The 12,842-nt window shown below is 55.8% G+C and overlaps 1 protein-coding gene across 3 annotated transcripts; it reads left to right on the top strand.

Moving 5' to 3' along the window:
- The first annotated feature begins 421 nt into the window (after positions 1–421).
- Positions 422–9,856, top strand: LOC137754492 (polyunsaturated fatty acid lipoxygenase ALOX15B-like). Of its 3 annotated transcripts, XM_068530203.1 has the most exons (14): positions 422–582; positions 666–888; positions 1,163–1,244; positions 4,206–4,328; positions 4,621–4,724; positions 6,022–6,194; positions 6,431–6,577; positions 6,678–6,881; positions 7,921–8,007; positions 8,159–8,328; positions 8,517–8,638; positions 8,736–8,836; positions 8,914–9,084; positions 9,497–9,856. In XM_068530203.1, the coding sequence occupies exons 1-14, from the start codon at positions 436–438 to the stop codon at positions 9,674–9,676; spliced, it is 2,034 nt and encodes a 677-aa protein (XP_068386304.1). In that variant the 5' UTR covers positions 422–435; the 3' UTR covers positions 9,677–9,856. The 3 variants fall into 3 exon arrangements, with proteins under 3 accessions (XP_068386304.1, XP_068386305.1, XP_068386306.1); XM_068530204.1 differs by lacking the exon at positions 7,921–8,007; XM_068530205.1 differs by lacking the exons at positions 7,921–8,007; positions 8,517–8,638 and having other exon boundaries at positions 8,159–8,315.
- The last annotated feature ends 2,986 nt before the right edge of the window (positions 9,857–12,842 follow it).

Here is a 12,842-nt window from a genome sequence, read left to right on the forward strand (position 1 = left end):
TCAAATAAAATAATGAAGGTAGGCCAAGAAGACTTGTAGAAAGTGGGGAGTTGGTCCTGCCTAGGCTTTTAAAGGCTAAGGAGGCAAAGAAACAAAGAGGGGGACAAACGAACCCATGAACTCCAATGGATCCCAACTCCCTCCGGCCCCACCCATCACTGAAATGTTCTGTTTCCCAAACCTCAGGACGCCCAGTCCCTCACGTCCCAGAGCACCCCAACCCCCATCTGCATCCCTCCCTTCCTGCCTCTCAGCCACGCCCTCTCTGCCCCGAGCCAGCGCTTGCTTTTGGGGGTGGTGATGGGCCCCGTGGGAACTCAGAGTTGCCTCCACAAGGCCTGGTCAGGGTGGGGCGGTGCCTGTCCCTGGGGGTGAGCGTCTGGGCTGTGCAGTCGCGTCGGATGAGCAAGAGAGAGCCAGACTCCAGCTGTCACCATGGCCGAGTTCAGGGTGCGGGTATCCACTGGCGAGGCCTTCGGGGCTGGCACGTGGGACAAAATGTCTGTCATCATCGTGGGGACCGAAGGAGAGACCCTGCCACTGCCCCTGGACCATTTCGGCAAAGAGTTCACGGCGGGTGCTGTGAGTGTGGAGTGGGGTGGGGGGGGGCGGCGGAGGAGGGAGCAGGAGAGACGGTCCTCTAGGATGCTAAACATGCCCCCCAGGAGGAGGACTTCGAGGTGACGTGCCCCCAGGACGTGGGCCGGGTGCTGCTTCTGCGCGTGCACAAGACTCCCCCCGCGCTGCTCCGTCCCTTCTGGCCCCTGGCCTCGGACGCCTGGTTCTGCCGCTGGTTCCAGCTCACGCCGCCCCGCGGCGCCCCCCTCCGCTTCCCCTGCTACCAGTGGCTGGAGGACAAGGGGAGCCTGGTGCTGCGGGAGGGGACAGGTGAGGGGGACACAGGAGGGAGGAGGGGCTGGTGTGTTGCGGGGAAGGGCAAGGGGAGTGGAGAGGTGAGCCGGGTGTGGCCAAGGGGGAGGGACAGGGGAGGGGAGCTGGGGAGTTTGGGGGAAGGTGGGGGGTGGCAGTTTGGTGTGGGAGAAACTGTACTTATGGGGGCAGGGGATCTGGTAAGGGGTGGCTGGAGTGGAGGGGAGAGCGGCTGGGGCTGGAGGTCAGGGGGCTTTCTCTGCCCTCCCCACCTGCTCCGCTGCTCCCACAGCGAAGATCTCCTGGGAAGACCACCACCCCACCCTCCAGCAGCAGCGCCAGGAGGAGCTGCAGGCCAGGCGGGAGATGTACAGGTGAGGAGGGGGCTACTGGTGGGGGGGGGTTGCCGAGGAGATGAGGGTCAGCCTCGTTCCACTGGTGTTGATGCGGCCTGAAGTCCCTGCCTGGTCCTCTGTCCTTTCCAATCACAGCATCTCCAGGAACTCATCAGAAATACAGTTTCTCAGACCCACCTCACAGCTACTGAATCAGATATTGAGAGTGCGGGGCAGCAGTGTTGGTGTTTTTAACTGAAGTCTAGTTGATTTACAATGTTGTGTCCATTTCAGGTGTACAGCAGCGTGATTTGGATTTTTTGTTTATTTGCAGATTATATTCCACTATACGTTATTACAAGATACTGGTGTCAGCTTAATAAAAATGCACAACATGACAGTTGTGTGTTAAGTTTTATTTGGGGCAAAATGAGGACTACAGCCCAGGAGATGGCATTTCAGAGAGCTCTGAGAAACTGTTCCACAGAGGTAGTGGGGAAAGTCAGTACATATGTAATTTTGGTGAAGGGCGAGCACATGCAATCGAGCACATATTTTTTTTTGCAGAAGGTTTCTGCTGGTCACGAAGAGCAGTCGTCACCATGAAGGGTTTTAGTGCTTTTCTGTATATGAAGAGATACAAGAATTGGGCTCATAAAATCACATCTATCTGAAGACCTGTTCTGCCAGTTTTTCCCAGAGCACAGAGTGCCTCATTTCTCCTCTCCACCCTGAACTCCTTCGGGAGCTGAAAGTCAGCAGCTGCAGCAGCACATGATTTAGTCCTTGTAAAGGAGGATGGCAAGTGCCAAATTGTAGTTGACACTGGATATATTAATTCCCTGTGCGATAACAGTAAATCCTTGTTGCTAGCAATATTGGGGTTTTTTTTTTTTTTTTGGCTGCGCCTGACCAGGGAATCAAACCCAAGCCCCCTGCATTAGGAGCATGGAGTCTTAACCACTGCGCCACCAGGGAAGTTCCGCTAGCAATATTGTTTTAACAAGCCTTCCAGATGACTCATGCCCACTAAAGTTTGAAACCCACTGCTTTTAAATGCCTGACTCTTTTGCTGGAGTCTTTCTGGGTCGCTGGCGAGGACTCCTAAGGCAGAGTGCCAGGGACCGCACTCAGGAGCAAATTTTCAAAAGGTCATGGTCTGGCCAACTGGGCTGCTGTCTGAAGCGCGGGCTGCAGGCTTTCGCTTTAGGTCTCTGGGGGCACAGCAGCTGCAGGCTTATTTGGCTCCTGGTGATTCCACGTGTGTTGTGAATTACATCCCGGAGAAAACCATGGCGCCTAATCGGCCAGCAACAGCCCCAGGTGAGGGAACAGATGGAGGGAGCTGTGTCTGTGGAGTGGCCTTTCTTCCTTTCTTGGCAAAACAAGGACACAGGGGTCAGGAGACGCAAGGCCAGCCTAGGCCCTGCCGAAAGGAGCTGTGAAATCTGAAGCAAATTAGTTAACCTTTTCGATCCTTATTTTCTTCTGCAAAAGGAACTAAGAATACCAGTCTGATTTGTGTTATTAGGAAGAAGAAATGAGAAGATGGTTGAGAATGCAGCTTGTCAGCCGCAAATCCCTGCACAAGTGCGTACTGAGGTTCATAATGTCCCTCAGTTACCTCTGATCCAAGTGGCTACGCCCTCAATACTCAGAGTGAGGTCTCACATCCACAGGGTCAGCGTCACCTGGGAGCTTGTTAGAAATGCAGGGTCTTGGGCCACCCACCCCAAACCTACTTGATGAGAATCTGCATTTTACCAAGATCCCTGGGGGAACTAAGTTTTTGTGCATTAAAGTTTGAGAAGCAGGGTTTGGCCACCACCTGGTGGCAGTGTACTTTAACTGCAAATTGTTCTCTGAAGTTGCCTGTTCAAACCCAAAGGCAATGATGGAATGAACCAAAGAATGAATGAGTGAGGGAATGAGAGGACGACTGGCTGGGGGTCCTCAGCTTTGCAGGGACATGATTTTACCATTTCACCTAAAGGTCTTCAGGCTGTGCTGCTTGCTGGATAAAGGGATTTAGAGATGCTAAATCTCTTTAGGCCAGGCCAGAGTACATTTCTGGGCTCCCCCAAGCTTTGGAGGCTGAAGTGTCTCTCCACGGGATGCCTGCCAAAGGCAACTGCCGCCTTCCTGTGTTCCCACCTTCAGGACAGCCTCCGCTCTGTGATGCATCTGTGTTAGTCAGGAACTTTGTGGTTGCAAGAACAATAACAGACTCCAGCTAGCAGACAGAAAACACGGGAATGCGTCAGCAGGTCACAGAAGTGAGGGCTGGAAGCGTAGCCAGATCGTACGGGCCAGAAGCCGGGGTGACTCTCCCTCTGTCTCTGGAGCCCCCTAGATGCTTCTCTCTCCGGCTCCACTTTCCTCTCTCCCTGCAGAACAGCTTTCTTTGGTTCCCAGTCCACACAGTGGAAAATGGTCTTTTTCTTTTTTTTAATAGCAACTCCTTTATTTTTAATTATTTTTTAAAATTTATTTACTTATTTGGTTGTGCCCGGTCTTAGTTGCAGCAGGCAATCTTCTTAGTTGCGGCAGGCAAACTCTTAGCTATGGCATGCACGTGGGGTCTAGTTCCCTGACCAGGGATTGAACCTGGGCCCCTTGCATTGAAAGCATGGACTCTTAACCACTTCGCCAACAGGGAAGTCTCCCAGTCCTGGTGTTTACATGCTATAACCCAGATATCCAGAGAGAGATGACCTCTGGTCCAGCCCCAATCTCCAATTCCCTGGGAAGGATTCTGATTGGCCTCGCTCTGGCCAAGTGCCCAACCCTGGAACAACCAGGGGAGAACATGGCTGTGGGAACATGGCAGCTCTCCCTGCGGCCTTGAGGGTGGAGGGGAAGGGCAGAGCCCAGGAAGACCCCTGCTTGTGGAAGGGGGCTGGCCCTGACCAGGGCCTCCAAGGGGTCTGCCACTCCCTTTCCCTAGTCAGTGGTTTCCCTGAGGCTTCTTGCTGACTGCCTTCCTGCTCCTCCCTCCAGCTGGAAGACTTACATCCCAGGCTGGCCTCACTGCCTCAACGAGGAGACCATAAAAAACCTGGACCTCAACATCAAATACTCTCTGGCAAAGAACATCACCTTCTACCTGCGAGGCGGCTCAATGTGAGGATGCCCACCCTCTCCTGCCCCTGGGCCTCAGATGTACTGGTACCCCTGCCTTCTGCCCTCCCCCACTCAGCTCCCCCACCATCAGGGGTGTGGGTCACACAGCCCCGCCCAGGGCACGGCCTCTGCTCACCACCTATTCCAACAAGGTGAGGATGACCTCAGGGGCAGTGACTACCTGGGCCCCGGAGGCTGGTTCAGGACCCCGGGAGGGATAAGCCTAGCCAACGCGGGCGGGTCTCCCAGGGCCTCTTGCCTCCCCCTCCCCACCCTTCACATCTTCTGGCAGGTTGGCAGATCTGAAACTCAAAGGGCTGCTGGACCGCAAGGGGCTCTGGAAGAGTCTGGAGGAGATGAGAAGTGTATTCAACTCCCGGAAGACCCCAGCCGTGGGTGAGGAGCTCCAGCCGGGGCTCCAGACCTCTTCCCTGGGGTATCAGCTCTCCTGGCTGTCAGGAATCGCAGAAAACCAAGCGCCAGTTCACTGTGTGACCCTGGGCAGGCCCCTGACTCTCACTAGACCTTACTTTCTCCTCAGACACAGAAAAGGATGTGTAGTGGGGGCATCTCTGACCTTCTAATGCCTTTCATCCATCAGACACTTGTTGGGCTACCACATATGAGACACTTGCTTAGGGGCTGTGGACACAATTCTCGTCCCCGCAGGGCTCCCAGTTGAGCAGACAAGTGCACATTAGGCTCAAAGGCAAATAATGAGTTTCACTTATGAAACCTGTGCATCAGCTCCAGTGAGAGTGTGTAAAAGGGGGACCTGGCCTAGTCCAGCTAGGGAACTCTCTACAGAGCTGACTTTTATGCTGAGACCTCAAAGTTGGGCAGGTGTCAACAGCGCCAGGCATGGTGTGTGTGAGGGTAGAGGGTGCTTCAGGTTCGGGGTGGGGGGGCAGTCCGGTGCATGTGAAGGCCCTGAAGATGGAAGGAGTGGAGACCTTTGAGGGGAAAGATGCTGCTGTGGCCAAAGGGTACTGAGCCAGGGAAGGAAGACAGGAGGCAAAGCAGGAGAGGTGCATGGGCCCCGGGCCGTGCAGGACCGTGGAGGCCGTGGCAGGAGCTCGGGCCTTTCCTAAGTGCAGTGGGAGCTTCAGGCAGCTGCCAGCTGGGGGGTACTGTGTCCAGATGTGCCGTGGGGGGTGGGCTCTTGGGGGACAGGAGTGGAAGCAGGAGAACCAGTTATGAGGCTCTGGCTGTGGTCAGCAGAGGAGGGAATCCTCAGCGAGGCAGTGACAGCAGAGATGGAGTGGGCGTGTGCACCAAGAGCTACTGAGGATGGAGAATCGGTGGGACTTGATGGGCGGAGGATGGGGGGGAGCTGCCGAGAGGACTCCGGGCTCTGCCACCTGCGATCCAGTGGATGAAGGTGCCATTCCTGGGATGCCAGGCCATGGGGTGGGGACTGGACTAGAGCAGGGGCCCATGTTCAGCCTCCGATATGCTGTGTTTGAGTCATGGGGTTGGAGATGGCAGGTAGATGGTGGGACTGGTGGGCTGGGGGCTAAGATTTGCTGTTTGGTGAACTGAAGCCAAGGGGTCAGAGGAGGCCACCCTGAGAAGTACTGCCTGAGAAGAGAGGGGCGCACAGGACAGATGCAGGAGAACCTCCACAATGGCGCTCAGGGGGAGACCCCTGGGTGCTGGAGTGACTGGTCCCGTCTCCCCTGCCCCCCTGCAGAGTACGTGTTTGAACACTGGCAGGAGGATGCCTTCTTCGCCTACCAGTTCCTGAATGGCCTCAACCCGGTCCTGATCCGTCGCTGTCACCACCTGCCAAAGAACTTCCCTGTCACTGATGCCATGGTGGCCCCAGCGTTGGGCCCCGGGACGAGTCTGCAGGCTGAGCTGGAGGTGAGGGGCACAGGAGTCCTGGCTCTGCGCACCCTCATCTCAGTGCTTTGGGCCCATCCCCTACTGGAGAGGAACAGCACTCACATTTGTTAAGGACCTACTGTGTGCTACGTGCCGAGACACCCTCTCCCGTGCACAGTCTCCTGGCCCTGAATCCTCTCCCCACCCCCATACTCCCCACCTTCTGCCTTTAGAAAGCCGGATGGCAGCCCTGGCTCCCCTTCTCTCTCCCGCAGAAGGGGTCCTTGTTCCTGGTGGATCACGGCATCCTCTCTGGCATCTGCACCAATGTCATTAATGGGAGGCCTCAGTTCTCCGCGGCCCCAATGACCCTGCTATACCAGCGCCCAGGGCGTGGGCCCCTGCTGCCCCTCGCCATCCAGGTCAGCAGCCGGGCAGGCGACAGGGCAGGGGCAGGGAGAGGTCTGACTAAATGGCTGGCAGATACTCAAGGCTGCCTCTCCCCACTGGCCTCTCCTATAGCTCAGCCAGACCCCTGGGCCCGACAGCCCCATCTTTCTGCCCAGCGACGACAAGTGGGACTGGCTGCTGGCCAAGACGTGGGTGCGCAATGCCGAGTTCTCCATCCACGAGGCCCTCACGCACCTGTTACAGGTACACCTGGTGACCGAGGTCTTCACCCTGGCTACGCTGCGCCAGCTGCCTCACTGCCACCCACTCTTCAAGGTCAGTGGCCCAGCAAGATAGATGGCCCAGACTGTGCCCCAAGCCTGCAGGTCCCTGCACCTTGGCCTGCCCTTCGGGGTTCTATGCCGCCTGTCCCCACGTGGCCCTGTCCTTCCAGGCTGAGATGCTGAGCCCCCAATCTGCCTCAGCAGCATCTACCTGCACAGTTCCCCTGAGAGGCTGCTTTCCAGCAGGCCCTGAGCTGGGGTGAGGTGATGGGGACAGGCGCGAGGGAGAGGACCGCATGTGCACAGCAGGCTGTGCCCCAGAGAGATTCTCTTCTTAGGGGAGCTCAAGCCAACAGCGATCACAGAAGCCCAGCTCCTAGGAAAGGAGAGACCTGGGGCTGACAGATGCCAAAGTGTGAACATGGCTTTGACCAACAGGTTTTCTGCAGATAGCTGCAGGGTGGGGAGCCCTGGGAGGGAGACCCGTGTCTCTAAGGTGGGCTCTGCTAAGCCTTCAGGTGGCCCAGATTCATTTCCTCCAGGGACCTGGAGCATCTCCTCTGTGAAGATGAGGGGTCCACAGCTGCTCACATTTTCTGATTCTTCCTTAGACAGTCTCCTGGGTCCTGGATGCAGGCCCTACTCTGTCCTCTTCAATCCAGGCTGATTCTTTCTGACAATCTACAGCTCCCAGGGCCTGGCACTCAGATGTGGTCTCTAGGGGACCATTTCACATTGCCAGGCCCACAGGCCCTGGTTATCATGGTGCTTTGCCTGCCTGGGGTTAGGAAATCACAGGATGCCAGAGCTGGAGGGATTCATAGTGCTATCCAGATCAGCCCTCTCATTTGCCCAGTGATCTGATGCCCAGAGAGAGGAAGGCACATGCTCAAGGTCACAGAACAGGATGCCGGTGGACCTTAGCCCCTATCACTGGGCCTGGAGCCCTGATCCCTGTCCCAGGCTGCCCCCCCTTGTCCCTGTCATCTCTTTCCATGCGTGATTGACAGGACTGGGTTCCTCTATGGGGGGAGGTCTGGGACCGCAGAGACCCAGGCTTCTCCTAGCTCCACCTTCTCTGGCCCTTACAGCTGCTGATTCCGCACACACGGTACACCCTGCACATCAACACGCTGGCCCGTGAGCTACTCATTGCCCCCGGGAAGGTGGTGGACAGGGTAAGGACTGCTTTAGGGAGGGTGGGGATGGGATATTCCTTCAGTGTAAAGAATCTGGGGTCTTGGGGTGGGAGTGGCCCTGTCTCCCCAACCAGTATTACCTCCTGCTTCTGGGGCAAGGGCTGTGGTACCCAGGAGTTCCATTTCCCAGTCCACAGGCCTTGGCACTGAAGGTTTCTCTGAGCTGATACAGAGGTACATGGAACAGCTGAACTATTCCGTCCTGTGTCTGCCTGAGGATATCCGGGCCCGAGGAGTTGAAGACATCCCAGGCTACTACTACCGGGATGATGGGATGCAGATCTGGGGTGCAGTGGAAGGGTGAGGGTGTCAGCCCCAGAGAGCTGGGGCCTTGGGGGACAGGAAAGAAGACTGGGAAGGAGAAGGAAGGCCCAGGGAGGCGCCCACCAGGAGGAGGGCTGGACATTAACAGCACTGGGACCAGGCGGGGGCACTCCTCAGAGAGGGTCGGGGTTCACAGCTGGGATGGAACCCCGTGCACCTTGCAGCTTTGTCTCCGAAATGATCGGCATCTACTACCTGAGCGATGAGTTTGTCCGCGATGACAGTGAACTCCAGGCCTGGGTGTGGGAGATCTTCTCCGAGGGCTTCCTAGGTCGGGAGAGCTCAGGTAGGGGGACCTCGGTTCTTAGGTCCTACCCTCAGGCCTCTGCGGCATTGTCCTCAGGACCCTGGTAGCCCCGTTCCCAGCCCAGCTCTCCCTGCAGGTGTACCCTCCTCCCTGGGGACACGGGAAGCCCTGATACAGTACATCACCATGGTGATATTCACCTGCTCGGCCAAGCATTCCGCTGTCGGTACCGGACAGGTGAGAAGGGTCAATGCCAGGGTGGCGGGACGGAGGGGGCCGGGCTCCTAGCCTCACTCTGCCCTCTCGGCCTTCAGTTTGACTTCAGTGCCTGGATGCCCAACCTGCCACCTACCATGCAGCTGCCACCGCCCACCTCTAAAGGCCAGGCAAGCCCGGAGGGGTTCATAGCCACCCTCCCACCAGTCAATGCCACGTGTGATGTCATCACTGCCCTCTGGGTGCTGAGCAAGGAGCCTGGAGACAGAGTGAGTGTGGGGCTGGGAGCCAGACCAGGCCAGCCCTGGGGTAAGGGAGGCGACACTGTTTACCCTCCCTGACCCACACCCCACTGTGCCATCAGACCCCAGTGAGTCTTCCCAGGGGGACACAAGGGCATTGGACATCTCACAAGGAGGGTCAAATGGCCAAATGAGATGATGCAGAGTCACCCTTAGCTGCAAGGGCAACGTGTGATATGTTCCAGTGAGGCCGCCCCCTTTAAAACTCTGACCTGAGCTTTCATCCCCGAGAGCTGCCTGCAGTAATCATCACTGTTCAGGGGGAGGGGGCCCGGATGAGGCTCAGTCGTACGCTGCTTCAGGTCCCCCAGGGTGGATGGCTAAGGCGCGTCCCGGCTGCAAAGCAGCCCCTTCACCCAACCTTGTGTTTGGTTCCCAGCGGCCCCTGGGCACCTACCCGGACGAGCACTTCACGGAGGCGGCCCCGTGCTGGAGCATCGCGGCCTTCCAGAGCCGCCTGGCTCAGATCTCGCGAGACATCCAGGAGCGAAACCAGGACCTGGAGCTGCCCTACACCTACCTGGACCCTCCCATCATCGAGAACAGCGTCTCCATCTAAATCCCCTGGGGAAAAGGGCCCCACATGACATCCCTTTGACCCCATAGCTCTAGGCTACCTGCCACCCAGAGAAAAGGACTCCGCAGAAAACCAGGCCCCCATATGCCCCTGCTGGGTCTGGTGTAACTCACCCCCAACACACCGCGAAACAGAAACAAAAAAACCCCAGAGAATTAAAGCTCATTGGACGGCACCACTATGCCTTTTGAAGACTCCAAGCCTCAAAGTGCCTGCACACCCACAGCCCTCTGGAAGAGTACCATAGGGGGAACACAGTCCTGCCCCCGATCCCCCTGACCACAGCTGATTGGACCTAATGGTCATGCGGCTCAAGGGCAGCCCTCTTCCAGACTGTCCAGCAGCACAAGGCGTGGCCCACCCGAAAACTGCTCAAGAGGTTGATGATGACGTATGGTCCCAACTTTAAAATGAACAACCCACTGAGAAAGGGCCATGGGAAGCAGGGCAGAAGGAAGACCTACTGCCAGGGACTTGCAGGCAGTGCCCACATATGCTTTCTAAAAAAACATACCCCGGGACTTCCCCGGTGGCTCAGTGGTTAAGAAACCGCCTGCCAATGTAGGGCACACGGGTTCGAGCCCTGGTCCGGGAAGATCCCATATACGGTGGAGCAACTAAGCCCGTGTGCCACAACTACGGGAGCCCACATGCCTGGAGCCCGTGCTTCGCAACAAGAGAAGCCACCGCAATGAGAAGCCCACGCACTGCAACGAAGAGTAGCCCCCGCTCTCGCCGCAACTAGAGAAAGCCCACGCGCACGAAAACCCAAGGCAACCATAAATAAATTAATTAATTAAATAAAAAATAAAAAACATGCCCCAAAGTTAGACAACAGCCTTGCACATTATAAAACAGTTTCCATTTCCTGAGACTTAGGCAATATATCATTAATCATAGGTTGCCTTCTAGATTCAATTCTCAGTGGCGGAATTCCAACATTTCATACACATTCTTTAATTCTGTTTTTCTTTTTTCTTGTTCTGACTCAATGAGCATCCATTAAGGCCAAAAATGTGTCCCCTTGAATTCACCTGGTGATTTCCATTTGTCTCATATTGCAGGCAGCAGAGCTTTGGTTTTTCAGGTTCACTAATTTTTATAAAACACTGCAAACAGATGCAATATATATTTGAATAACTGCACAAACACGGCCACTGAAAGAAACAGAACAACACTTCAGAAAGGGCAACGCCGCCCAGCACGCAGCACTGGAACTGTTCATTCTTTATTGAGATTCAGTGTAACCCGAAATGATTCAGAGATATATAGCTGTCAAACTTCTTTGATTTAAAACAATTCCTGCAAACTGAAGCAAAAAAGGAGTTTATGGAAAAGAAACTGTGTGCCTTGAGGGATTAAAGAAAGGGTTAAGGGACTTCCCTGATGGTCCACTGGGTAAGACTCCACGTTCCCAATGCAGGGGGCCCGGGTTCGATCCCTGGTCAGGGAAATAGATCCTGCATGCCGCAACCGAAGATCCCGCACGCAGCAACGAAGATCCCGTGTGCCGCAACTGAGACCCAGTACAGCCAAATAAACAAATAAATTTTTTTAAATTTTATTTATTTATTTTTATTTTTGGCTGCCTTGGGTCTTTGTTGCTGCGCGGGGGCTTTTCTCTAGTTGCGGCGAGCGGGGGCTACTCTTCGTTGTGGTTCCCGGGCTTCTCATTGGGTGGCTTCTCTTGCTGCAGAGCACGGGCTCTAGGCGCGCGGGCTTCAGTAGTTGTGGCACTCAGGCTCAGTAGTTGTGGCACACAGGCTTAGTTCCTCCGCGGCATGTGCCTGGAGGCCCAAGCCAGGCAGGGAACATCAGACAGACAAGAGTGGAAAGGCCAGCCTCCAGAGGTGGAGAGGTGGAGCAGGGATCCAGAGCCTAGAGAAGCTGCTGCCCTGGACAGGCAGGGCCAGGATGGGTGCAGGACAGGAGCCCGGATGGGGCCGTGCTCTGGGCTGGTGAGCAGGCGTCTGTGCTGTGAGCCCTCTGGGAGCTGGCAGGGAGGAACAGCAGGCAGGGCGCTGGGCCTGCCTCTTAGAGGGCGGGTAGAAGATGCCTTGGATGAAGGAGGTTTCAGGGTGGGAGAGCCAGTCCAGCCTGAGCCAGGGCCCCAGGAAAGTGGGGGAGGGGGCCAGGCGGGGCCCCCAGATCTTTATCAGCCTAATAGCTCCTTCCTTCTGCCTGTCCCTATCGGCTGCAACGCTGGGCACCCCTGCTAAGCCGGGCCATGGGCAGCGGATTACCTGCACTGGTTCTGGGGCCCCCGGCAGGTGGGGGTTAGGGGAAGGGGCACACAGCATAAACCTACTGTCCAGCTGGCCTGCTGCCTTGCCATTCCTCTCTGGGAAATGGGGCAGGTAGCGTCTGCAGCAGGAAGGCTGGCCTATCCTTCTGCCCCAGGGCGCAGAACCCACGATAGGCAGCGTGATGGGTGTTGAAGTTAGAGCTTGGGGACCCTAGGGCACAGAGAGGCTCCAGGGAGTGATGGGCAGGGATGGGAGGGGGCTTATCTGTGGCTTCCTGTGGGACCAGGAAGAGGTGAGGAAGGGTTGGGATTGAATACAAAAGTAGAAGACATTTGGAGTGAAATTTGGGGCATAAGAATTAAGCTAAAGAATGGATATATAATTTGTGGTATAGTCACAACGCAGAATCCTGCCCAGCAATTTTAAGACACAAAAACAGAGACTACCCTGGTGGTGCATTGGTTAAGAATACTCCTGCCAATGTAGGGGACACGGGTTCGAGCCCTAGTCCGGGAAGATCCCACATGCTGTGGAGCAACTAAGCCCATGCACCACAACTACTGAGCCTGCGCTCTAGAGCCCACGAGCCACAACTGCTGAAGCCTGTGCTCCACAACAAGAGAAGCCACCGCAATGAGAAGCCTGTGCACCGCAATGAAGAATAGCCCCCGCTCGCCGCAGCTAGAGAAAGCCCTTGTGCACCAACAAAGACCCAACACAGCCAAAAATAAATAAATAAATTTATTTCAAAAAACACATACAAAAACATAAAAACAAACTGTGACATAGATGAATCTCACAAAGATTATATTGCGTGACAGAAGCCAGATATGAAAGAGAACGCACTCTATCATTCCACAGATACAAAGTTCAAGAACAGACAAAACTTGGCAATTCTTAAG

This window comes from Eschrichtius robustus, chromosome 20, assembly GCF_028021215.1.
Source record: "Eschrichtius robustus isolate mEscRob2 chromosome 20, mEscRob2.pri, whole genome shotgun sequence".
Taxonomy (NCBI): Eukaryota; Metazoa; Chordata; class Mammalia; order Artiodactyla; family Eschrichtiidae; genus Eschrichtius; species Eschrichtius robustus.

Coding starts and splice junctions, on each gene's coding strand:
- LOC137754492 (XM_068530203.1), top strand. CDS start 436: ATGGCCGAGTTCAGGGTGCGGGTATCCACTGGCGAGGCCTTCGGGGCT. Junction 6,578..6,677: donor TGCTGCCCCTCGCCATCCAG/GTCAGCAGCCGG, acceptor CCTCTCCTATAG/CTCAGCCAGACCCCTGGGCC. Junction 8,329..8,516: donor ATCTGGGGTGCAGTGGAAGG/GTGAGGGTGTCA, acceptor TGCACCTTGCAG/CTTTGTCTCCGAAATGATCG.